This window comes from Erithacus rubecula, assembly GCF_903797595.1.
Source record: "Erithacus rubecula genome assembly, chromosome: 4".
NCBI classification, from domain to species: domain Eukaryota; kingdom Metazoa; phylum Chordata; class Aves; order Passeriformes; family Muscicapidae; genus Erithacus; species Erithacus rubecula.
The window spans coordinates 7,412,544-7,437,822 of NC_136686.1; the positions used below are offsets into that span (position 1 = coordinate 7,412,544).

At 49.6% G+C, this 25,279-nt stretch overlaps 3 protein-coding genes across 3 annotated transcripts; all 3 read left to right on the top strand.

Moving 5' to 3' along the window:
* Positions 1-8,830: 8,830 nt before the first annotated feature.
* Positions 8,831-11,529, top strand: LOC306800771 (inositol 1,4,5-trisphosphate receptor-interacting protein-like 1; the record flags this gene model as incomplete). The annotated part of the gene is made up of 3 exons (XM_079303098.1): positions 8,831-8,875; positions 9,090-9,296; positions 9,734-11,529. The coding sequence occupies 3 exons, from the start codon at positions 8,831-8,833 to the stop codon at positions 11,480-11,482; spliced, it is 2,001 nt and encodes a 666-aa protein (XP_079159224.1). The 3' UTR covers positions 11,483-11,529.
* A 3,628-nt stretch (positions 11,530-15,157) lies between these two features.
* LOC306800772 (inositol 1,4,5-trisphosphate receptor-interacting protein-like 1) lies at positions 15,158-23,532 on the top strand (the record flags this gene model as incomplete). Its single annotated transcript, XM_079303099.1, has 3 exons — positions 15,158-15,193; positions 15,644-17,425; positions 23,339-23,532. The coding sequence occupies 2 exons, from the start codon at positions 15,158-15,160 to the stop codon at positions 17,390-17,392; spliced, it is 1,785 nt and encodes a 594-aa protein (XP_079159225.1). The 3' UTR covers positions 17,393-17,425; positions 23,339-23,532.
* On the top strand, positions 21,068-23,311 carry LOC306800774 (inositol 1,4,5-trisphosphate receptor-interacting protein-like 1; the record flags this gene model as incomplete). Its single annotated transcript, XM_079303101.1, has 3 exons — positions 21,068-21,103; positions 21,557-21,867; positions 21,944-23,311. The coding sequence occupies 3 exons, from the start codon at positions 21,068-21,070 to the stop codon at positions 23,304-23,306; spliced, it is 1,710 nt and encodes a 569-aa protein (XP_079159227.1). The 3' UTR covers positions 23,307-23,311.
* Positions 23,533-25,279: the final 1,747 nt, after the last annotated feature.

Here is a 25,279-nt window from a genome sequence, read left to right on the forward strand (position 1 = left end):
TCTGCTCTAGCTACTGGCTAAAATTAAAGTTGCTAAGGATTTTTGCCATTGATGTGCTCTCTCAGGCTGCTCATAACTAATTTCACACACATCAGCAAGGAAGCAATAAAATAATACAGAACAGAAGCTAAATATTAAAGGAGAATGGAGTCTCTTGGTCAAAGACTAATTAGTTTTATCTGTAGAACTATAACTGGATGATTAGGTGGGAGCTCCCCAAATCTGCTGTCATGAAATGCTGGGGAATTGCAGTTGGGGTGCTTCATGCTGTTCCCTGCACTGTATTCCAGGTGACATTGGGATTTACCTGCTCCAGAGCTGCAGCCTGCACTGAGTTCATTCTTGGGCTGTAGGGAGCACACACCCCATGGCAGTGGGGTGCTTCAGTTTCCTTTGGGGAATAGAGCCCATGTTGGTAAATGGGAAGTTGAAATACATGATCTGAAATAGTAGTAATGTAATGAAAATATGTTATTTTTCCTTCTTTTTTCCTTTTTTTCCCCTGAGAGTGATGAGGTCTAGATTGTCCCTGGGGTTAGACGTCTTTCAAGACCACCTGTCACATAATCCATTTACCAGCCCCAAGAGAACATAATAAATAGTTTAAAGTCTGTAAACACAGCACTAGTCAGACTGTCAAGGATCAAAAGCCAGGAAAAACAAAATGCACAGTGTAAAAAAGCCAGGAGTACCAAAGCAGTTCTTGTTATGGATGTTTTTGCTAGAAATACTATTGCAGGTGTGTGATCTGACCCTAAACACAACTGAAGAACACAGTTCTGTTATGAAATAGAATAATTTGGGCCACATTAAGTTATACCAGTGTCACAGTCAGAAGAAGACTCCTAGCAGAGTCAGATATTTGTATTTTGTCAGCTATTCTGCAGACACACCAACTAAAATCATGGAAGAAATATATAAACCTCAATTTACAGCCTCATTCTAGCATCCAATTTTTTTTTTATGTATGCTGCCCTCTATATATTTCAGTATTTTGGCATTCTGACTCTGGTTCACCCCAATTTCCCTCCCTTTTGTGCCCTCCCTTGTGCTGACACAGGTGGTCCAACAGCTCCTTCCCCTCTCCATACTCAGAGCTGCTGGGGTACCACTGGGAAGGTATCTGGTAGAGAAGCTGTATTTGAAATGCAAAAAAGCTGTGTAGAAACTCTGGAAACACCAGCTGGCTGCTGTGTATAAGAATTAAAAATGTTTCTCTGTGGTGCAAGAAGAATTTCTTTTTCCTTCCTCCAGCATTAAAAAAAATCAAAGATAGCAGATAACATTTTGATTGAGCTAGTGTGTTAGGGATGCAGAAGTACAGCCAGCTCCAGTAGTGAGCTAATTTTCCTTCCCCCTTTTACCTTTTGATGCAAGGCAGCTGGGATATGTGTGTCTGTGTGTAGTTTTCCTGGCTGTGTTCCCTTTTTGGCAGAAAGATATTGACTAGGGGGGGTTTGAAATTTTTTGGAGTGTTTGAGAACTCCAGCAGGTCAGCCTCCTCTGGTAGAGCTGTTGTGTCCTGGGGTTTTTGTGGTTGTGTAGGGGATTTCTGGATGCCCACTGGTAGGAACTGTGTGTGCAGCAGTGTAGCTTCTATTGGTCTCAGGTTGGCAGTGAACAGGTGGAAATAGCCTGGGAAAAGGGATTTTCCTGGATCTTGGACACCAAGCCAAGAGGGCGAGAGCTTGTTGATAGAATTTCTTGTAGGGGATCCCCACTGTGGAAATGTTGACTCTGGCTCACTGCTAAGTTTAGAACCATATAAAACATGTACCCTGGACTTCATGCAGAGCAGATGGTCCAACAGGCTTTACTGGTTGGAGTGTGTCAAATAACAGATTGTCTAGAAAAGTTTGCTTGCTTTTGGCAGACAATTTAATTCAGCTCCTAGCGTGTTACCGAAGTTCACTGTGCATCTCTGCAGAAGTGGGCAGCTAACACATTTTGTGTCATATGCTGTAGCAAAAGTTTGTTAAATAATTAAAAAAAAAATAAAGTAGAAGTTGTGTCCCTACTTGTTCTCTTGAGTGGAGGTGGGAAAAGGCAACTCCAGTGTGTGAGTAGAAAATGAAATCCTGAAAATTGATTCATATTCCAAAGCCACAATCTCCTTCCAGCTGGTACAACATATTTTTTTACATTCTCTTTTAATATGCTCTTTGAAATAATTCCTCCCTTTATTTTAGAATCAGAAAAATATAGAAGTCTCAGACTTTACTGCAAAAAACCAAAAATAGATTCTGCAAACTTTTAACATTGACACAGAGTAGGCTATTAAGTGTAGGACCAGCTCTCACCAGGTTCCATAAACCCAAGCAGTAATAAGAAGTGAGCATACACAAACATGAATGTTAAAGTACTGATAAAGCTACCAGCTTGATCATATTAAGGATGATCATCTTGTGAAAGACTCCTTGGATTCTTCAGGTGCCTTTAGGTAAGCCATTGCATATTCTCTTCTTTGAAGCAGTTTATTGAAAACATTGTAGCATAATCCAAAACTACCCCATTGAGCTGTCTCACCTGGACTGCTCTGTCATGCTGAGCAGGGCAAGGCTTTACACCCAAGTGACTTTCTATTGCAATGCTCTTTTAGCTTCATGAGATGTGTGACAGTGTGAAACTACTGCCCAGTTACCTCCTTGCTATTTAGCTGAGCAGATGTAGACCTGTCCTGAGACAATGTTTACAGGTGATACCTGAGGAGCATAAAGTCCTGCAGATTTTGTATGTGATCCCAAGGTGTGATCATGCCTTTAAAATGACCTTTTTCTCTAATAAATAAATCTGTAGCTGTGAATCACTGTGCATGTTTTACATGTCAGAGCCTTGTTTCACATCTTGCACATGAAATCCCTTTGCCAAGTGTGTCTTCTGTGAGCTCATCTGTGCCCAACTCAGGGTGGGTGTCAGTAAGATTAGTGAATTCTTCAGAGTGAGCCTTAAAACCCAGTCTTTTTCCTTCTGCAGACCATTAATCCAGTGGCTGCCCAAATGCCCAGTGTGTCAGGTGCTGTGACTGGTCTGTAGGTGGGACTTTTGTTGACAAGGTGAGGGTGAGGGGGTGCTCTCACTCTCCAATTCCCTCGGGGCTCCGTGTTTTTCCAGACCCAGACGACAGCAGGCTGCCTCCACACAAATCCAGCCCTGCTGACAGACTATGCTGTTGCCAGCTGGCATGGTTTTATTATGACTTTATTATTAATCAGAGTTTGTCAGCTTTCTGTTGCTCAGCCTGTCTTGTTCTCAGCAGTGGAGCTGCCAGAGCCCCCAGTGGGGTGAAGGGACTACAATTTTCTGTACCTCTTTTTCCAAAGGCATTTGCCATCTCCTGGGCAGAGCAAACCCTGCCCAGAGCCTCCAGCCCTATGGGTGAGGGGATGGAGCAGTATCTCTGAGGAAGTAACCTGGGAGGAGGAGCAGCAAATACCCTGTGGCACCTGTGAGTTGTGGCAGGGCAAGGAGGGAAGAGGATTTGAGTTCTACCTGGAGGAGGAGAGCAAGCAGGCACAGGTAGCTGGAGAAGGAAGAAACTCAGCTGGTACTGGGGGGACAGCAGGAGGGTGCACAGGGAAGGTTTATATTTTCTCAACAGCTTCACAGTTCTCCTTGTCTTACCTTCCAAGAAGATGCTGATGGCAGAAGGACAGAGTAACACAGGCAAGAGAACACAATCCTGATGGATGGTTGGGAAATGTCATGTCTGTCCCTTAGAGGAAAGGGCTCGGTGACCAGCAGGCTGAGTATGGTATTCTTTCTTGCCAGCTCTGAGGTCCCAGCTTGTGCTGCTTCTGCTGGTGCAGAACCTGAGACTTTGCTGGAGCCCAGCTGCATATAGGCTGTCACATAAATGCTCAGGACAATATCCACTGGGGAAATGCTGGCAGGCAGACAATATTTCCAAAGAGATTTTTTTAATGGCTTGGTAATCAAGTGTATCAAAATCCATCAGCCAACAACCTCACTGAGCATGCTGGAAAATTCTCTGTTCTCTGACTTCTCGCTGCCTTGCTCCTTGTGCGATTATTCCTAACAAAACTGAGTATGAATACTGCCAGCCCTAGTGGCAATATATGGATGGAAGTGACCACACATAAAGGTCTCTCAGAGGTGACTGTGTGTGAGAAGAGGTGGAATGTGTGCCAGGCAGGCAATGCCTTCCCTCCTACCTGCTCTACCCAGAGGAGGCATTGCTACTGTCCAAAAATGGTGCTTTCTCTGGCCCATGGGTGTTCCTTTTTCAAGACTCCCACCACTGACTTTGCTGTGAATTCAGTGGAAGTTAAACCAAATTAGAGCATGCTGGAAAATCCTTTCCAAAATACATAGTCTGCTGTCGTAGGGATGCTGCATGGATGTCTTCCAGAGCAGCTCCTAGACAAGCAGGGTTGCCACAGAGTGCTTGTGAGAGTGACAAACCTCACCTGTGGGACACAAATGGAAGGCAGGCTGGGAGGAGTGTGGGCACCTGGGTGCTGACCCATTACATGGAGAACCATGGATACACGCCTGTGAGGCAATCCCACCTCCTCCACCCTACAACTTCCCTCTGGAACAAAATCTAGCACAAACTTGGTGGCTCCAGAAAATCCATTTGTTGCTGGCTTGGAGTCAGTCCAATCAAGAAACGCTCCTTTGCAATCCTAGTAGCAGCATGAAAATGCTCCCTCTGGTTTTGCTCCTAAGGTATTTTGGATTAGCTTCAGATAATTGTGCTGATTGTTCATGGCAGCCTCTCTGCATACTTAGCCATATTTGCATGTAGCAAAGAATATTGGACCACGAATGAGGATATTTCTTTATTGCTTTCCAATATCTATGATTTCCTCTCATCCAAGCACTGGTTTAAGAATTGATTATCAGGGAGCTGAAGCAAGCCGATTATGGAAACCCTGCTTGCATTATCTTTGGAGAAATGGCTGTAAATAACCAGTAGTTTCCAAACAAGAGGTTTGGTTTTTAACTGCTTGGTAATCAGACATGGCAAAATCCATCAGCAAATAGTCTTAACTAGTGTAGTGGAAAATTAACTAATAGCTGGGGATATGCTCCTGTCTGAAATTATTCTTTCTGTGATTTGACAGCAGCAGTAATCCAATTGCTGTGAGTTTAATTTCATATTTATCTGTCTGTGAGGATGTGTTTTAATGCTTGTTTTAGCTTGCTGCCTTCTAATAAAGATTATTTATTAAAAAAAAAAAAAAAAAAAGGGAGAATGCTTTGAGAACTAGATTGACTTCATAGCAAGGAAAGCCAGGGTGAGGTGCTCCTCATGCCATGTGCTGGAAGCAGGGGTGGCCAAAGGTGGTCTCCCCAGAAAAACGTCTCCCCACATACCCATGGCAGGGGCAGGCACTGCTCCTGAAGAGGGAAAGGGACTCTGGGGAGATGCTGCTGCATAACCTGTTTTTCAGATTTATTTAGGCCCTGTTACTTTTCATTTTATAATGCTGTTTCTCAGCTCTCTGTAGTTTCTGACAGTGTGTATGGAGGGGGTGTGTGTCTACTCATCTGCCTTCCTGCATGAGAAAATGTGTATAAAATTCCTTTTTCAGGTGTCCAAATGAGCATAATGACAAAATGGTGAATAATCCAGTAAATGAGACATTTCAGAAATCATTTTATGGTATGAGAAGTTGAAAATCTGAGCAACCACATGCTGAATTAAAGAACTTTCCATGAGGGTGGGGGTTTATCAGAAATACTGTAGTTAGTTGCAAATCTGCATTTCTCTGTGATTACAAATCAAGGCAGAGATATCCTTTAATTTGCAAAGGGAAAGAAAAAAGCACTGATGTAAACCAGCAGCTCTGACAGAGCTGCTCTGTGCTGAATGCTTGGATAGAATTTCCTGCCTGGCGGTGATGGGGTGGCTGTGCATTGGGACATGGCATTATGAAGATTATTTTTCTTTAACACAGTAGTTATCCTTCCATATTTTCTCTGTTTTCCAGATTCCAGTGTTTGAGGTATATTCCTGATAATTATCATGGGAAGAACCATGGTGATAGTGGTACCTTTGTATTGCCTTGGGAGAAAAAAAGCCAAAACCAAAGCTTTTGAAGTGGTGACTGAGTTGTATTTTTTAATTCTTCAATGATTACCTCAAGTAGGGGAGAGCAAATCACAGATAGTGGGTCTAGAAAAATAATACTGTTAAGGGCATCCTCTCTATAATTCCTAATAGAAATATCCAGGCTTATCTGCTTTCAAAGGATACTGCACTGTCTTGCTATTTAAACAAAGAAACAAAAAAAAAGAGATGTGGAGCTGCCAACCTTTCTTTCCCACTCAGCTTCTAATGCAATTACCAATTATTCATATGCAGTTTTTCTCCTTTCTTCTGAGTTTTTCCCCCGCCCTTTAAGCTTTGCACTTAATGCTACACCACGTCAATAAATACACTAAAATGCAGAACCTGGCTGCAGATCTTCACATTTTGCATGGGTTTACCTTGTGCTTGCCTCACTGGTGCTCTGAGGAGGCTGGGGCAGGGGAAGAGAGGAAGTGGGGAGCTGAAAAGAGGCATCTCTGACATTGATGCTCTTGTGAACTTCTCCTGGAGCTTTTGTGGGGCTGAAGAGAGGCAGGTGCCTTCTTCATGCCTCTGTCAGTATTTTTAAGGAGGAATCATCCTGGAGAGGGGGATTCTGTCCCTCTGCTCTCATCCCAGCTGAAAATAACATGACAATACAGGTGCTAGAACATGATGAGAAGACATGAGGACTACCTGAGAATTTCTGCCTTTATTTTTAAGTGACAATCCTTGTGTAATGCTACTTAAAATGATTTGGTGGAAGGACTCAGTTATGTTGCTGTCCTTATGGGGCATACGGTGAACCTCATGTTCTGCAGTTGAGCCCTGGAGCTGTGCATGGCAGGGTCTTGGGAAGGGTCACAGAAACCCCAGCTGTACCTGTCTGGTGTTCATCCTCTAGGTGGGTGAACCCTGGCCTGTGGAACTGCTGACATCGCACAATGCAGAGGACAGCCCATGGCTTCAGATGAGTGTGTCACCACAAGTGTAAGACAGGGCTGTCCCACACTGGCTGGTTGTGTGTTCATTCCAGCTCTGCAAAACTCCTAAGATGCTGTTACCTGCCCTAGGATTTTGCCATCAGTCTGTGTTTTGGGTCAGCAAAAGTTGGCTTGACAAGAATTGGCTGTATTTTAGAGATGTTTAGTCATAGGGCGGGAGTGTGTGTTATTATTGCTTTTCCACAAGTATCTTCCTTCTGCAGGAAGATTCTCTACCACTTGGCCTTCCTCAACCTGAGTGAGAGAGAAGATTCAACTGCAAGAGTTTAGCAGTTTATTACCCAGAAAGGACAACTGTAAATTAATGCAGTTACTACCAATTTAAAGACTCCTAAAGGTACTGACAGCCATGAGATGGGCCTCATTTTCAACAGGGTTTTTTCAGGAAACAGATATGTAGTTAAAAAACTATTCAACAATGGGAGCCAGGTGTTGCTAAAGCAGGATAGGGTTGTCTTTTTTTTTCTGTTTCATTTTCTGCTCTATAGGAATATTTCCACTGCACTTAACAAAGGGATGTATGACAGTATTTCCTGACCTCTTTGACATGAGATCAAAATGATGTCTGGGCTCACATTCCTTTCTCCTGCCAAGCTTTAGGCAACTAAAATAGGCGAAGACATTTGCCAAGAAAGCAGTAACTTTGAGATGCAAATGCATATTCAGGTGACTTTGCCCGATCCTGAACATGCACAGAGAAGAAGACAGTTCCCAATGCACTGTGGAAATTAAAATGAGTAGAGCAGGAATGTTGATCTGCCAAAGGATTAGAACGCTCTACTCAGGGATCTGACCAGGTGTAATGGATGGGTCAAGTCCACCTGTATGAGATAGATAAAAGCAAAATGCTGTGCCCTGACCACTGGTCGCTCCCACCCCATGCAGTAAACAGGCTGGGGGAAGAGGGGCTGGAAACTGGCTAGGAACCAATGGCATCTCAGCTTCTGTCAGTACCAGTGAGGCCAGTAGGAAAAGAGCAGTAATTTTCCTTACCCACAGGGCAATGGTGAGGCTGTACCTCAAATCCTGCATTCACTTTTGGTCACTGCACAACAAGAAATACATGGAGGTGCTTGAATGTGTGCACAGAAGGGAAATAGGGCTGTGGAATGGTTCAGAGAACAAGTCTGATGAAGAATGGCTGAGGGAGGTGGGGCTGTTTAGCACAGAAGAAAAGCAACACACCAGTGACCTTATAGTTCCCTAGAGCTCCTCGGAGGGAGGTTGTAAGCTGGTAAGAAACATTATATTCTCTCAGGGAACACAGAAAAGGAGCAGAAGAAATTACCACAACTTGAACCACAGGAGCTTTAGATGGAATTTCTAGGAAATGTCCTTTGTAGAACAATATACCAAATCTGGCAACAGGCTGCCCAGGGAAATGGCTGAGTCACCATCCTCACAGAGATTCCAAAGTCACGTGGATGTGGCATTGTGGGACTGGGCTGGTTGGTGGAGTAGGCAGTGTAAAGTTTGTGGTTTGATTGCATGACCTCCAGGGTCTTCTCCACCTGCATCGACTCAAAGGTTTAATTGCAGCTCAGCATGGAGTCAAGGTTTACTCTCAGGGATCCTCAAGGGTGCCTTCCAACATGGATATTGATGAGATTGCCCATGTGGGGTGGCAGGTGAGAAAGAGAAGAGAAACACCAAGAGAAGTTCTCTGAAGAAGATTTACTGAAAGGCTGCCTTAACCACTACACCCGGGCCCCTCTGACTGGCTGAGCTGGATGGGAACAAAGGGCGGGGCTGGCCTGGCTCTAGTGTTCTGTGACACATGTGTGACATCATGGGGACATGTCACAGTGGGGGCAGCTCTAAAAGGCGCCAGCAGGTAACGCTGGCCCTGTACTGCTTGGCAGGCGGTGATTGCACACGTGCTGGGGACAAGGGCTGGGACAGAAACGCTGCACTTGGGGCTGGGTTCTCCCCCTGCATGGAGGGACTGGCCCTGATGGTGGGGAGAGCCATGGGCAGGGCACCTTGCTGCTGCTGCTGCTGCTGCTGCCGCTGCCAGCTCTCTGGGGCCCTGTCCTTCCTGCCCCAAGAGCCCTGGCATCGGCGTCCCTGCCGTCCCCAGTGCCAGCCGCCTCCCTCCCAGCGCCACTCATGGCCTTCTCTCCATCCCCCTGCAGACCATGGATTCCTGGGTCTTGTGGTTCTTGCTCTTGCAAAGTGTATTCCAGTTCCCACAGCCTGTGGGTGATGGATGGACAGGCGACCCGTCTGCGAATGGAGGAGTGTGTTCGTGGCAGGTGAGAAAGAGAAGAGAAACACCAAGAGAAGTTCTCTGAAGAAGATTTACTGAAAGGCTGCCTTAACCACTACACCCGGGCCCCTCTGACTGGCTGAGCTGGATGGGAACAAAGGGCGGGGCTGGCCTGGCTCTGGTGTTCTGTGACACATGTGTGACATCATGGGGGACATGTCACAGTGGGGGCAGCTCTAAAAGGCGCCAGCAGGTAACGCTGGCCCTGTACTGCTTGGGCAGGCGGTGAGTGCACACGTGCTGGGGACAAGGGCTGGGACAGAAACGCTGCACTTGGGGCTGGGTTCTCCCCCTGCATGGAGGGACTGGCCCTGATGGTGGGGAGAGCCCTGGGCAGGGCACCCTGCTGCTGCTGCTGCTGGGGCAGTGGGACAGGCCTCGCTGCTTGCCAGCTGTCTGGGGCTCTGCCCTTCCTGTCCCCAGAGCCCTGGCATTGGCGTCCCTGCCGTCCCCAGTGCCAGCCGCCTCCCTCCCAGCGCCACTCATGGCCTTCTCTCCATTCCCCTGCAGACCATGGATTCCTGGATCTTCTGGTTCTTGCTCTTGCAAAGCATATTCCAGTTCCCACAGCCTGTGGGAGATGGAATAGATGATGCGACCCGTGAGCGTATGGAGGCGTGGGCAAAGCTCCAGGAAGAGGAGAGGATGCGTCTGGAGCTGGAGGTGGAGCGGCTGATCCTGAAGCAGGGTGTCTGGGACTGGGGAGACCTGGTCTACTCTGCCTTGTGGTTCGGGCAACAATGGGCTGCTGCTGGGCTCCTGCTGCTTTTCTTGGCCCTGTGCTACATGTGCAGGAAAAGGAGCCTGAGAAGACAGGAGCATGAAGAGGAGAACGATCATGTCAATGAAGAGGAGGGCAGATTTGTGGAGGGAAATGAAGAAGGTGCTGCAAATGCACAAGTGGATGATAGAAATGAAGGGGACGAAGGCAATGGAGACAATGATGTGCACGGGGAGGAAAACAACAACGATGATGGCAATGCCCAGGAAGTTGCTGCACATGCACAAGTCCACGCTGGAGTTGAAGTCGACGAGCATGTCCTTGCGGATAATATTGGAAGAATGGTAATGGAGCGCATCCAGTGGCCTGTGCAGGACCTGCTGTCAGGATGCCAGTGGACGACCGATGTCATGAAAGATTTTGCAAGGTTCTTTCGACGCGTCCTGTCCGACACCTTCTACCCGGTCCTGCAAGAAGCCATCGGGGTGGGCAGTGCCTTTGAAGGTTGGAGTCCCCGTGAGCAGGATGTGGTGTACCAGGTGCTGGTACCCATGACTCCTCCCCGAGGGCACAGCTTCCACCTGGAGCTGGACACTGCAGGCCAGAGGCGCGTCAGGAACTTCCGCGTGCGCGTGCAGCAGGAGTGCACCTGCGGCGAGGCGCAGCGGGGGAAGGACATGCTGTGCTTCCTGCACCAGCCCGAGGAGGAGCTGAGGGCAAAGCAGGATCCCAGCCTCGTGGACACGCTGTGCAGCGACTCCTACCTGGACGTGCACAAAACTGCCCGCTGGTTCTACCAGCTGGTGAGAGCAGTGTGGCCGGCTTTGCTTCAGTCCCACTGTTGGCGTTTAGTGATGCTGCCCTCCAAACGCTCCTGCCAATTCCAGGTGACCAACGGCAGGGACACCTTCCGCATTGAGATCCTCTTTGGGGTGAGGCAAGACGACACCGATGTCTTTGTGAGCAGCGAGCCTCGAGAAGCCTATACGTGCAGCACAGTCTGGCCGGAGAGCTACGCCGTGGCAGAGGTGAAGTTCCTCAAGTACATGACCAGGCGGGCCCCCTATGGCAGCTTGCACCTCAGATGCCTGCAGTTCTTCACCCGTCTGCAGCTGGGCTTAGGCTTCTCCACCTACACCATGAAGACCATCGTCATGCACCTCCTGAATGTCGTCCCGGAGTCCCAGTGGCGCAGGAGACATTTTGTGAGGCGGCTGCTGGACATCAGCGAGGGCCTTCGCACGTGTGTGCAAGAGAGACGCCTCAACCACTTCATTGTGGGCAACCGGAGGCTTCGTGGGGGGATCAGTTTGCCCCCAGATGTCCAAACGGCCACGTATTACAACCTCTTCCACGACCTGGAGACGGATCCCATGGCCCACTCCCAGGCCATCAATCAGTACGAGGATCTGCACTGGTGGCTCAAACGCATCATTGACAACGAGGAGTGAAAGAGGCTCTCCTGCACAGAGTTATGCTTGTGCGTGCCCGCCCCATGCAGCAGCAGAGAACACCCTGCCGGCCCTTGGCAGAAGAGGACAGAATGTGCCCAGGATCAGCCAACGGATGACGCTTCTCCTTGTGCTCCAAAAGGAAACACCTAAGTCACCATTCCAACATCTGTATTGGAGCTAACCTGAATATTTGTATAGATAGGACTGTAGAAGAAACTAGAAGAAGTAGGACTGTAGAAGATACCTGATAGAAGTTAGTGTTTTGGGTTCTCTTTGTCGTTTTCTTTAAACAATAAAAATATTGCATGTATTTGTTGTCATTGTCTGCTGTCACATATATGAGTGGCGCATTTATATCAATAAAATTTTCATTAAATAGATACATTCATAGCATATATAATGCATAGAGATGATATATTGCACCTACAAAATTATTTTTGTACGTGCGAGTAAAGCCATAGGTCATGTCTCTATCAGTTGGAGACACAAAATGATGCTCGCTAGAAAGTGAATTTACGGATGGCAGGCCAGAAACTGCTTTTCTCCCGTTCCAATAAACAATAATATTCAATAATCTGCGTTGTGCACGACTGCACTGATCTCAGCCAGTTCTACCATACTGGTTAATCTCACACACTGTGAGCAGCCTGGGCTGGTGCACATTGTCCTTGAGCGGAGCCAAAGGCTCCAGGGCTGAGTGGTTCTCATGAGGAATCAGGCCCAGCTGGGCCTGGCCCCTGTGATCACAGAATCCCAGCAGGGCTGGGCTGGAAGGCTCCTTACAAATGATCTGGTTGCAGCCCTGCTGCCCAGGCCAGGGACAGCTTGCGCTGGGCCGGGTCGCTCCCAGCCCCGGCCAAGGCGGCCCCTGGGATCAGTGCCAGGGCTGGGGCAGCCACAGCTGCTGTGGGCAGCGTGGGCCAGGGCCTCAGCGGCCTCAGAGCCAACAACTGCTGCCCCATCTGCAGCCTGGGGCCGCCCTGTGTCAGTGGCAGCCCCTGGGCTGGCGCTGGCCCTGCAGCCCTTGTGCACAGCCCCGGGCAGGTCCGTGCTGGGCCCGCCAGGGACTGAAAGGCCGCAGGAAGGTGCCCCCGCAGCAGCCCTTGCAGAGCCCTGGGGCCAGCAGGGCCACCATGAGGGCAGCAAGCAGGGCCTGCTGTGGCCGTCGGGGCAGGAGGGCACGGGGCGGGCGCTGAGGCCCTGCCAGCTGGAGCTGGGAGCTCTGCAGAGCGGCCGGCAGAGAGAGAGCCGGGCAGATCCGTGCAGCAGCCAGGCCACGGCTCCTGGATGGCTCAGAGACCAGGGAAGAGCCTGGCACTGGGCCCGAGGGACTAGGGCACCTCCCTGTGCGGAGAAACCAACGCCACACCTGAGCTTTATGTCTGGGGAAGACACAGTGGAGTCCTGAGGTGTTACTTGAATTAAGGGAGAGGCCATGGGACATTGGATACAATTTATCCAAATTACACAGAATTCCCAAGTTGCCCCAATGCCAACACCTGCCTGCTACTTCCTGAGCCTATTCCTGGGCTTTTCACATCTGAACAGCCCCTGCCTAGAGGATTTCACCACAGAATAAAGCTATAAAACACACATTCTCTATGCCTACACTTGTATGTATTATATCCTGGTACGAGGGAATTGTTTCCTGACACAGCCTGTTGAGTTGCTCTGAGCTAGAGGTTTGCAGCACAGGGGGCAGAGCCATTGCATGGGACAAACTGCAGCAGTGCTCTGTTTTAAACGCATATTTGATCAACATGTTCTTTTGCTTGGTTCCGTTCCATTTGCTCCAGTGGTATTCCTGCTTTGGCCTTCTGCAATTTGCCATTATGATTTCTTTTAGTATTTCTGGGGCCATGGCCAGCACATTTAGCTTGCCTAACTTGTCTCCATCAACAAGCCCCTTTCCCCAAAACCTTGTTGCTCTGATTTCATGGATGCCTCGCAGGCAGCCTTGTACCTCAGTTGAGACAGCCTAGAGAGGAGAAGCAACTAGGTAGTTAAAAAAATATTCAACCATGTTAGCCGAGGGTTTCCAAAGCAGGATAGGGTTGTCCTCACTTTTTTCTGTGTCAATTCCTGTCCTATAGGAGTACAGCTCCTGTCCTACAGGAATATTTCCACTGCTCTTGACACAGGGATATTTGACTGTGTTACCTGACCTTTTTACCAGGAGAAGAAAATGATGTCAGGCCTGACCTGCCTTCCTTCCTTCTGCCAAATTGTAGTTGATTAACATAGGCAAAGACATCTTGCATTGAAACAGTCCTTTTTAGAGGGACAGGTTTATTCAGGTGAATTTTATTGCCCCATGCTGACCGTGCACAGAGAAGAGGAGAGTGCCCAACACTTTGTGGATGGCTCCAGAGATAGACCTTGTTGCTGGTACTATTTTTCTTGATGGAAGTTGAATGGCAATTGTGAGTAGAAAAACCTTGAGAGTGCAGCGTGGGAATAAGGATTCCCTCTTGGAAAGTGCCAGTCAAACCTATCAAAAATTCAAGCAGAACAGAAGCAGCCCAGCTCACATTGACCTAGCAGCCCGCTTGACATGTGCCTTCATTTGTTTTTAACCTCATAGGGAGTTCAGTGTTTTCCTAAACTGGGACCTTGCTGATGACAAAGGCCAAGGAAGGCTCTCACTTGTGCTGCCAGTGCCATGGAAGGCCCCAGAACAAGAGGGCCTTTCTTGGCTGCACAGATCCCATCTTCACAGTGTGGCCTTCACGTCAGCAAAATCCTCACTGACATCCCGGCACAATTCCAGAGAAAGTCAGGACACGGATTGAAATCCAAATTAAAAGGAGTAGGGCAGGATTTTTGGTCTGCCAGAGGATAGGAAGGCTCTACTCAGGGATCTGGCCAGGTGTAGTGGATGGGTCAAGTCCAGCTGTATGAGACAGAAGGAGGCAAAATGCTGTGCCCTGCCCATTGGTCTCTCCCACCCCACACAGTGCAACAGGCTGGGGGAAGAGGGGCTGGCAATTGGCAAGAAGCCAATGGCATCCCAGCTTCTGTCAGAGCCAGTGATGCCAGCAGAAAAATACGGTGATTATCCTCCCCAGCAGGGCAGTGGTGAGGCTGTGCCTCAAATGCTGCGTTCACTTTTAGTCACTGCACAACAAGAAATACATGGAGGTGCTTGAGTGTGTGCACAGAAGGGAAATGGAGCTGTGGAATGGTCCAGAGCACATGTCTGATGAAGGAGGGCTGAGGGAGGTGGGCTGTTTACCACAGAGGAAAAGCAACACCCCGGTGATTTTATAGGACTCTAAAGATTATTGGAGAGACAATGAATCATGGCCAGGATCATTATATTCTCCCAGGAAACCAACAATATGAGCAGAAGAAATCACCCCAAGTTGCACCACCGGAGTTTTAGATTGGATGTCTCAGAAACATTCCTTGTGGATAAAGCATATCAAGCTTGGGAACAAGCTGCCCAGGGAAATGGTTGAATCACCATCCTCAGAGAGATTCCAAAGTCACGTGGATGTGGCATTGTGGGACCGGGCTGGTTGGTGGAGCAGGCAGTGTACAGTTTGCGGCTGGACTGTGTGATCTTCAGGGTCTTCTCCAACCTCAATGACTCAGCTGAATAACTCAATAACTTCAGCTCAGCATGGAGTCAAGGCTTAGACACAATTATCCTCAAAGGTGCCTTCCAACATGCATATTGATGAGATTGCCAATGTGGGGTGGCAGGTGAGAAAGAGAAGAGAAACACCAAGAGAAGTTCTCTGAAGAACATTTACTGAAAGGCTTCCTTAACCACTACACCCGGGCCCCCCTGACTGGCTGAGCTGGATGGGCACAAAGGGCGGGGCTGGCCTGGCTCTGGTGTTCTGTGACACATGTGTGACATCATGGGGACATGTCACAGTGGGGCAGCTATAAAAGGCCCCATCAGGTAACGCTGGCCCAGTTTTGCTTGGGCAGGCGGTGAGTACACACGTGCTGGGGACAAGGGCTGGGGACAAGGGCTGGGACAGAAACGCTGCACGCGGGGCTGGGTTCTCCCCCTGCATGCAGGGACTGCCCCTGATGGGGGGAGAGCCCTGGGCAGGGCACCCTGCTGCTGCTGCTGCTGCTGGGGCAGTGGGACAGGCCTCGCTGCTTGCCAGCTGTCTGGGGCTCTGCCCTTCCTGTCCCCAGAGCCCTGGCATTGGCGTCCCTGCCGTCCCCAGTGCCAGCCGCCTCCCTCCCAGCGCCACTCATGGCCTTCTCTCCATTCCCCTGCAGACCATGGATTCCTGGATCTTCTGGTTCTTGCTCTTGCAAAGCATATTCCAGTTCCCACAGCCTGTGGGAGATGGAATAGATGATGCGACCCGTGAGCGTATGGAGGCGTGGGCAAAGCTCCAGGAAGAGGAGAGGATGCGTCTGGAGCTGGAGGTGGAGCGGCTGATCCTGAAGCAGGGTGTCTGGGACTGGGGAGACCTGGTCTACTCTGCCTTGTGGTTCGGGCAACAATGGGCTGCTGCTGGGCTCCTGCTGCTTTTCTTGGCCCTGTGCTACATGTGCAGGAAAAGGAGCCTGAGGAGACAGGAGCATGAAGAGGAGAACGATCATGTCAATGAAGAGGAGGGCAGATTTGTGGAGGGAAATGAAGAAGGTGCTGCAAATGCACAAGTGGATGATAGAAATGAAGGGGACGAAGGCAATGGAGACAATGATGTGCACGGGGAGGAAAACAACAACGATGATGGCAATGCCCAGGAAGTTGCTGCACATGCACAAGTCCACGCTGGAGTTGAAGTCGACGAGCATGTCCTTGCGGATAATATTGGAAGAATGGTAATGGAGCGCATCCAGTGGCCTGTGCAGGACCTGCTGTCAGGATGCCAGTGGACGACCGATGTCATGAAAGACTTTGCAAGGTTCTTTCGACGCGTCCTGTCCGACACCTTCTACCCGGTCCTGCAAGAAGCCATCGGGGTGGGCAGTGCCTTTGAAGGTTGGAGTCCCCGTGAGCAGGATGTGGTGTACCAGGTGCTGGTACCCATGACTCCTCCCCGAGGGCACAGCTTCCACCTGGAGCTGGACACTGCAGGCCAGAGGCGCGTCAGGAACTTCCGCGTGCGCGTGCAGCAGGAGTGCACCTGCGGCGAGGCGCAGCGGGGGAAGGACATGCTGTGCTTCCTGCACCAGCCCGAGGAGGAGCTGAGGGCAAAGCAGGATCCCAGCCTCGTGGACACGCTGTGCAGCGACTCCTACCTGGACGTGCACAAAACTGCCCGCTGGTTCTACCAGCTGGTGAGAGCAGTGTGGCCGGCTTTGCTTCAGTCCCACTGTTGGCGTTTAGTGATGCTGCCCTCCAAACGCTCCTGCCAATTCCAGGTGACCAACGGCAGGGACACCTTCCGCATTGAGATCCTCTTTGGGGTGAGGCAAGACGACACCGATGTCTTTGTGAGCAGCGAGCCTCGAGAAGCCTATACGTGCAGCACAGTCTGGCCGGAGAGCTACGCCGTGGCAGAGGTGAAGTTCCTCAAGTACATGACCAGGCGGGCCCCCTATGGCAGCTTGCACCTCAGATGCCTGCAGTTCTTCACCCGTCTGCAGCTGGGCTTAGGCTTCTCCACCTACACCATGAAGACCATCGTCATGCACCTCCTGAATGTCGTCCCGGAGTCCCAGTGGCGCAGGAGACATTTTGTGAGGCGGCTGCTGGACATCAGCGAGGGCCTTCGCACGTGTGTGCAAGAGAGACGCCTCAACCATTTCATTGTGGGCAACCGGAGGCTTCGTGGGGGGATCAGTTTGCCCCCAGATGTCCAAACGGCCACGTATTACAACCTCTTCCACGACCTGGAGACGGATCCCATGGCCCACTCCCAGGCCATCAATCAGTACGAGGATCTGCACTGGTGGCTCAAACGCATCATTGACAACGAGGAGTGAAAGAGGCTCTCCTGCACAGAGTTATGCTTGTGCGTGCCCGCCCCATGCAGCAGCAGAGAACACCCTGCCGGCCCTTGGCAGAAGAGGACAGACTGTGCCCAGGATCAGCCAACGGATGACGCTTCTCCTTGTGCTCCAAAAGGAAACACCTAAGTCACCATTCCAACATCTGTATTGGAGCTAACCTGAATATTTGTATAGATAGGACTGTAGAAGAAACTAGAAGAAGTAGGACTGTAGAAGATACCTGATAGAAGTTAGTGTTTTGGGTTCTCTTTGTCGTTTTCTTTAAACAATAAAAATATTGCATGTATTTGTTGTCATTGTCTGCTGTCACATATATGAGTGGTGCATTTATATCAATAAAATTTTCATTAAATAGATACATTCATAGCATATATAATGCATAGAGATGATATATTGCACCTACAAAATTATTTTTGTACGTGCGAGTAAAGCCATAGGTCATGTCTCTATCAGTTGGAGACACAAAATGATGCTCGCTAGAAAGTGAATTTACGGATGGCAGGCCAGAAACTGCTTTTCTCCTATTCCAATAAACAATAATGTTCAATAATCTGCGTCGTGCACGACTCTATTGATCTCAGCCAGTTCTACCATACTGGTTAATCTCACACACTGTGAGCAGCCTGGGCTGGTGCACATTGTCCTTGAGCGGAGCCAAAGGCTCCAGGGCTGAGTGGTTCTCATGAGGAATCAGGCCCAGCTGGGCCTGGCCCCTGTGATCACAGAATCCCAGCAGGGCTGGGCTGGAAGGCTCCTTACAAATGATCTGGTTGCAGCCCTGCTGCCCAGGCCAGGGACAGCTTGCGCTGGGCCGGGTCGCTCCCAGCCCCGGCCAAGGCGGCCCCTGGGATCAGTGCCAGGGCTGGGGCAGCCACAGCTGCTGTGGGCAGCGTGGGCCAGGGCCTCAGCGGCCTCAGAGCCAACAACTGCTGCCCCATCTGCAGCCTGGGGCCGCCCTGTGTCAGTGGCAGCCCCTGGGCTGGCGCTGGCCCTGCAGCCCTTGTGCACAGCCCCGGGCAGGTCCGTGCTGGGCCCGCCAGGGACTGAAAGGCCGCAGGAAGGTGCCCCCGCAGCAGCCCTTGCAGAGCCCTGGGGCCAGCAGGGCCACCATGAGGGCAGCAAGCAGGGCCTGCTGTGGCCGTCGGGGCAGGAGGGCACGGGGCGGGCGCTGAGGCCCTGCCAGCTGGAGCTGGGAGCTCTGCAGAGCGGCCGGCAGAGAGAGAGCCGGGCAGATCCGTGCAGCAGCCAGGCCACGGCTCCTGGATGGCTCAGAGACCAGGGAAGAGCCTGGCACTGGGCCCGAGGGACTAGGGCACCTCCCTGTGCGGAGAAACCAACGCCACACCTGAGCTTTATGTCTGGGGAAGACACAGTGGAGTCCTGAGGTGTTACTTGAATGAAGGGAGAGGCCATGGGACACTAGATACAATTTATCCAAATTACACAGAATTCCCAAGTTGCCCCAATGCCAACACCTGCCTGCTACTTCCTGAGCCTATTCCTGGGCTTTTCACATCTGAACAGCCCCTGCCTAGAGGATTTCACCACAGAATAAAACTACAAAACACACATTCTCTATGCGTACACTTGTATGTATTATATCCTGGTACGAGGGAATTGTTTCCTGACACAGCCTGTTGAGTTGCTCTGAGCTAGAGGTTTGCAGCACAGGGGGCAGAGCCATTGCATGGGACAAACTGCAGCAGTGCTCTGTTTTTATCGCATATTTGATCAACATGTTCTTTTGCTTGGTTCTGTTCCATTTGCTCCAGTGGTATTCCTGCTTTGGCCTTCTGCATTTTGCCATTATGATTTCTTTTAGTATTTCTGGGGCCATGGCCAGCACATTTAGCTTGCCTAACTTGTCTCCATCAACAAGCCCCTTTCCCCAAAACCTTGTTGCTCTGATTTCATGGATGCCTCGCAGGCAGCCTTGTACCTCAGTTGAGACAGCCTAGAGAGGAGAAGCAACTAGGTAGTTAAAAAAATATTCAACCATGTTAGCCGAGGGTTTCCAAAGCAGGATAGGGTTGTCCTCACTTTTTTCTGTGTCAATTCCTGTCCTATAGGAGTACAGCTCCTGTCCTACAGGAATATTTCCACTGCTCTTGACACAGGGATATTTGACTGTGTTACCTGACCTTTTTACCAGGAGAAGAAAATGATGTCAGGCCTGACCTTCCTTCCTTCCTTCTGCCAAATTGTAGTTGATTAACATAGGCAAAGACATCTTGCATTGAAACAGTCCTTTTTAGAGGGACAGGTTTATTCAGGTGAATTTTATTGCCCCATGCTGACCGTGCACAGAGAAGAGGAGAGTGCCCAACACTTTGTGGATGGCTCCAGAGATAGACCTTGTTGCTGGTACTATTTTTCTTGATGGATGTTGAATGGCAATTGTGAGTAGAAAAACCTTGAGAGTGCAGCGTGGGAATAAGGATTCCCTCTTGGAAAGTGCCAGTCAAACCTATCAAAAATTCAAGCAGAACAGAAGCAGCCCAGCTCACATTGACCTAGCAGCCCGCTTGACATGTGCCTTCATTTGTTTTTAACCTCATAGGGAGTTCAGTGTTTTCCTAAACTGGGACCTTGCTGATGACAAAGGCCAAGGAAGGCTCTCACTTGTGCTGCCAGTGCCATGGAAGGCCCCAGAACAAGAGGGCCTTTCTTGGCTGCACAGATCCCATCTTCACAGTGTGGCCTTCACGTCAGCAAAATCCTCACGGACGTCCCGGCACAATTTCAGAGAAAGTCAGGACACGGATTGAAATCCAAATTAAAAGGAGTAGGGCAGGATTTTTGGTCTGCCAGAGGATAGGAAGGCTCTACTCAGGGATCTGGCCAGGTGTAGTGGATGGGTCAAGTCCAGCTGTATGAGACAGAAGGAGGCAAAATGCTGTGCCCTGCCCATTGGTCTCTCCCACCCCACACAGTGCAACAGGCTGGGGGAAGAGGGGCTGGCAATTGGCAAGAAGCCAATGGCATCCCAGCTTCTGTCAGAGCCAGTGATGCCAGCAGAAAAATACGGTGATTATCCTCCCCAGCAGGGCAGTGGTGAGGCTGTGCCTCAAATGCTGCGTTCACTTTTGGTCACTGCACAACAAGAAATACATGGAGGTGCTTGAGTGTGTGCACAGAAGGGAAATGGAGCTGTGGAATGGTCCAGAGCACATGTCTGATGAAGGAGGGCTGAGGGAGGTGGGCTGTTTACCACAGAGGAAAAGCAACACCCCGGTGATTTTATAGGACTCTAAAGATTATTGGAGAGACAATGAATCATGGCCAGGATCATTATATTCTCCCAGGAAACCAACAATATGAGCAGAAGAAATCACCCCAAGTTGCACCACCGGAGTTTTAGATTGGATGTCTCAGAAACATTCCTTGTGGATAAAGCATATCAAGCTTGGGAACAAGCTGCCCAGGGAAATGGTTGAATCACCATCCTCAGAGAGATTCCAAAGTCACGTGGATGTGGCATTGTGGGACCGGGCTGGTTGGTGGAGCAGGCAGTGTAAAGTTTGCGGCTGGACTGTGTGATCTTCAGGGTCTTCTCCAACCTCAATGACTCAGCTGAATAACTCAATAACTTCAGCTCAGCATGGAGTCAAGGCTTAGACACAATTATCCTCAAAGGTGCCTTCCAACATGCATATTGATGAGATTGCCAATGTGGGGTGGCAGGTGAGAAAGAGAAGAGAAACACCAAGAGAAGTTCTCTGAAGAACATTTACTGAAAGGCTTCCTTAACCACTACACCCGGGCCCCCCTGACTGGCTGAGCTGGATGGGCACAAAGGGCGGGGCTGGCCTGGCTCTGGTGTTCTGTGACACATGTGTGACATCATGGGGACATGTCACAGTGGGGCAGCTATAAAAGGCCCCATCAGGTAACGCTGGCCCAGTTTTGCTTGGGCAGGCGGTGAGTACACACGTGCTGGGGACAAGGGCTGGGGACAAGGGCTGGGACAGAAACGCTGCACGCGGGGCTGGGTTCTCCCCCTGCATGCAGGGACTGCCCCTGATGGGGGGAGAGCCCTGGGCAGGGCACCCTGCTGCTGCTGCTGCTGCTGCTGGGGCAGTGGGACAGGCCTCGCTGCTTGCCAGCTGTCTGGGGCTCTGCCCTTCCTGTCCCCAGAGCCCTGGCATTGGCGTCCCTGCCGTCCCCAGTGCCAGCCGCCTCCCTCCCAGCGCCACTCATGGCCTTCTCTCCATTCCCCTGCAGACCATGGATTCCTGGATCTTCTGGTTCTTGCTCTTGCAAAGCATATTCCAGTTCCCACAGCCTGTGGGAGATGGAATAGATGATGCGACCCGTCAGCGTATGGAGGCGTGGGCAAAGCTCCAGGAAGAGGAGAGGATGCGTCTGGAGCTGGAGGTGGAGCGGCTGATCCTGAAGCAGGGTGTCTGGGACTGGGGAGACCTGGTCTACTCTGCCTTGTGGTTCGGGCAACAATGGGCTGCTGCTGGGCTCCTGCTGCTTTTCTTGGCCCTGTGCTACATGTGCAGGAAAAGGAGCCTGAAGAAGACAGGAGCATGAAGAGGAGAACGATCATGTCAATGAAGAGGAGGGCAGATTTGTGGAGGGAAATGAAGAAGGTGCTGCAAATGCACAAGTGGATGATAGAAATGAAGGGGACGAAGGCAATGGAGACAATGATGTGCACGGGGAGGAAAACAACAACGATGATGGCAATGCCCAGGAAGTTGCTGCACATGCACAAGTCCATGCTGGAGTTGAAGTCGACGAGCATGTCCTTGCGGATAATATTGGAAGAATGGTAATGGAGCGCATCCAGTGGCCTGTGCAGGACCTGCTGTCAGGATGCCAGTGGACGACCGATGTCATGAAAGATTTTGCAAGGTTCTTTCGACGCGTCCTGTCCGACACCTTCTACCCGGTCCTGCAAGAAGCCATCGGGGTGGGCAGTGCCTTTGAAGGTTGGAGTCCCCGTGAGCAGGATGTGGTGTACCAGGTGCTGGTACCCATGACTCCTCCCCGAGGGCACAGCTTCCACCTGGAGCTGGACACTGCAGGCCAGAGGCGCGTCAGGAACTTCCGCGTGCGCGTGCAGCAGGAGTGCACCTGCGGCGAGGCGCAGCGGGGGAAGGACATGCTGTGCTTCCTGCACCAGCCCGAGGAGGAGCTGAGGGCAAAGCAGGATCCCAGCCTCGTGGACACGCTGTGCAGCGACTCCTACCTGGACGTGCACAAAACTGCCCGCTGGTTCTACCAGCTGGTGAGAGCAGTGTGGCCGGCTTTGCTTCAGTCCCACTGTTGGCGTTTAGTGATGCTGCCCTCCAAACGCTCCTGCCAATTCCAGGTGACCAACGGCAGGGACACCTTCCGCATTGAGATCCTCTTTGGGGTGAGGCAAGACGACACCGATGTCTTTGTGAGCAGCGAGCCTCGAGAAGCCTATACGTGCAGCACAGTCTGGCCGGAGAGCTACGCCGTGGCAGAGGTGAAGTTCCTCAAGTACATGACCAGGCGGGCCCCCTATGGCAGCTTGCACCTCAAATGCCTGCAGTTCTTCATCCGTCTGCAGCTGGGCTTAGGCTTTTCCACCTACACCATCAAGACCATTGTCATGCACCTCCTGAATGTCATCCCGGAGTCCCAGTGGCGCAGGAGAGATTTCGTGAGCCGGCTGCTGGACATCAGCGAGAGCCTTCGCACATGTGTGGAAGAGAGATGCCTTTATCACTTCATTGTGGGCAACCGGAGGCTTCCTGGGGTGATCCATTTGCCCCCAGATGTCCAAATGGCCACGTATTACAATCTCTTCCATGACCTGGAGATGGATCCCATTGCCCACTCCCAGGCCATGAGTCAGTACGTGGATCTGTACCGGTCACTCAGAAGGATCATTGACAATGAAGACTGAAAGAGGCTCTCTGCTATACTGAACTCTGCAAGGGGCTTGCACCCTGAAGCAGAGAATAACTTGTCAGTGCATGGCAGAACAGGGCAGAATATGGGATACAGAGAGGGAAGCAGCACTGTGCCAGCAGCAGCAGGGTCGTGTCAACAGTCTCCTCATCACTGCATCCAGAGGTGACCAGGTTGGCAGCAAAGATCGACGAGCACGCAAGAAGAAACACTCTGACCTGGTGTTTTTGCTCTCTGGGCTCTGCGTGAAGAATCTACATCATGGGAAGAAGGTGTCCCAGACCTGAGCATGCAGGACATGGAGTAGGCAGTGCTCAGTTGGCAGTGGCAATTGCTGCCACACCTTTCTGTGGCAGCAAAAGCACCCTCAAGGAGTCTCAGCTGATGTAGCAGAAGAGGCCGTGGCCAGGGGCTGTGTGAGAGAGAGTCCCATTACCACCAGCACTGTGACTGCCCACACCACGTTCTTTGAGTCCATTTGCCATTACAGAGCGTCATCTGGTTGAAAGGTCTCAATTGCAGAATCCCAGAGGAGAGAATGTTTGAAAGGAACAGCGGTGGGATGATCTGGTCCAAGGCTGCTCCAGTAGGATCTTCCTGCTGTGCATTGCAAGAGATTGTGTTCAGATGGTCCTTGACTCTCTCTGGTGAGGGAGAGTCCACAATCTCTTGGCAATGCCCAAGATCAGTCAATGGATGGTGTTTCTCCTTGTCCTCGGAAAGGAAATATCTAAGTCAGCACTGTACCACCTGTGTTGGATCTGATCTGAAATTAGAATCTTGAATTAGAATCTAGATTTTTATTTCACATATATGTATGTATATATATATATATATATATATATATATACATACATATATATATAGTGTTTACATATGTGTACTGTAAATCTTTTCAATGACTACATATAATAGTAAAATAGAACAAAAATATAATAGAAATATTTTTAAAGATATGAAATTTGTAATTACCATATCTGGATATATATTTTTTTTAAAGTTTGTATATGTAATTATGTTTTTATAGTTGAACGTAGCACATAGTGTCACTATATGTTGTGACATATTAATGTTCTTAGTGCATTTATATCTGAAAATACTTTCATAAAATATTATTATAATAATATAATATTTAGTGCATTTATGTGTTGCAAACCAGAAACTGATTTTCTCTTGATTCAATAAACTATAATAGTCCTGGATCTGGGTTGTGCAAGACTTTGTTGCTCTCCGCCAGACTAATGGTATTGGTCAAGCTCACAAGTTGTGAGTCTGGCCTTGTGAACAGAATTGCTATAAAACAAAACATTTCAGTGGATTAATCTTTTACTAATTTCTATTCTGGATTTCTTTAGTTTTCTTAGTGCGATAGATGAATAAATCTCTTCTATAGAGAGAAATCACCCTGACAGTGAGTCTGAAATATGTCTGAAATCACAATCCCCTATTATATCTGAGCAAATCCTGGTGCTTTATCAAATTTCTCCACCAAATACATATTTTCTCCAATATGTCTTTGAAACAGGCTTCTGTACTGAATGACTACAGCATTAGCAGAAGCAAAGGTAAAAGGGATACAGACATAACTAAAGCCAACTCTTACTTTTTGATCTTGTTTTCTCTGGTGCTCAGCCTCTAAAATGAAAGAGGTTAAATAAAATGTCTTTTTCAAAACTTACTCACTCTCAAGTGTGTAGGCACTGAGTTCTGTCCAGTTCCGTTCATAATTTTCAGTAAAATAGTAAAAAAAAACCCCAAATGCACCTGCCTCCTTAGTTGTAATCAGATGAACCTAAAGGCCTTCCAAACGATGATAGCAATCAGAGTTGCTACTTCTGAATTTTTTGAGATTTTTCTAGGTAACATCAGAAATTGTTTACATTTAGATTACTTTTTGTTGGTTTGTAGCTTTCTAATTACCACGTAACTCGAATAACAGAGAGAAGTATTGTTGATATTCAACAAATG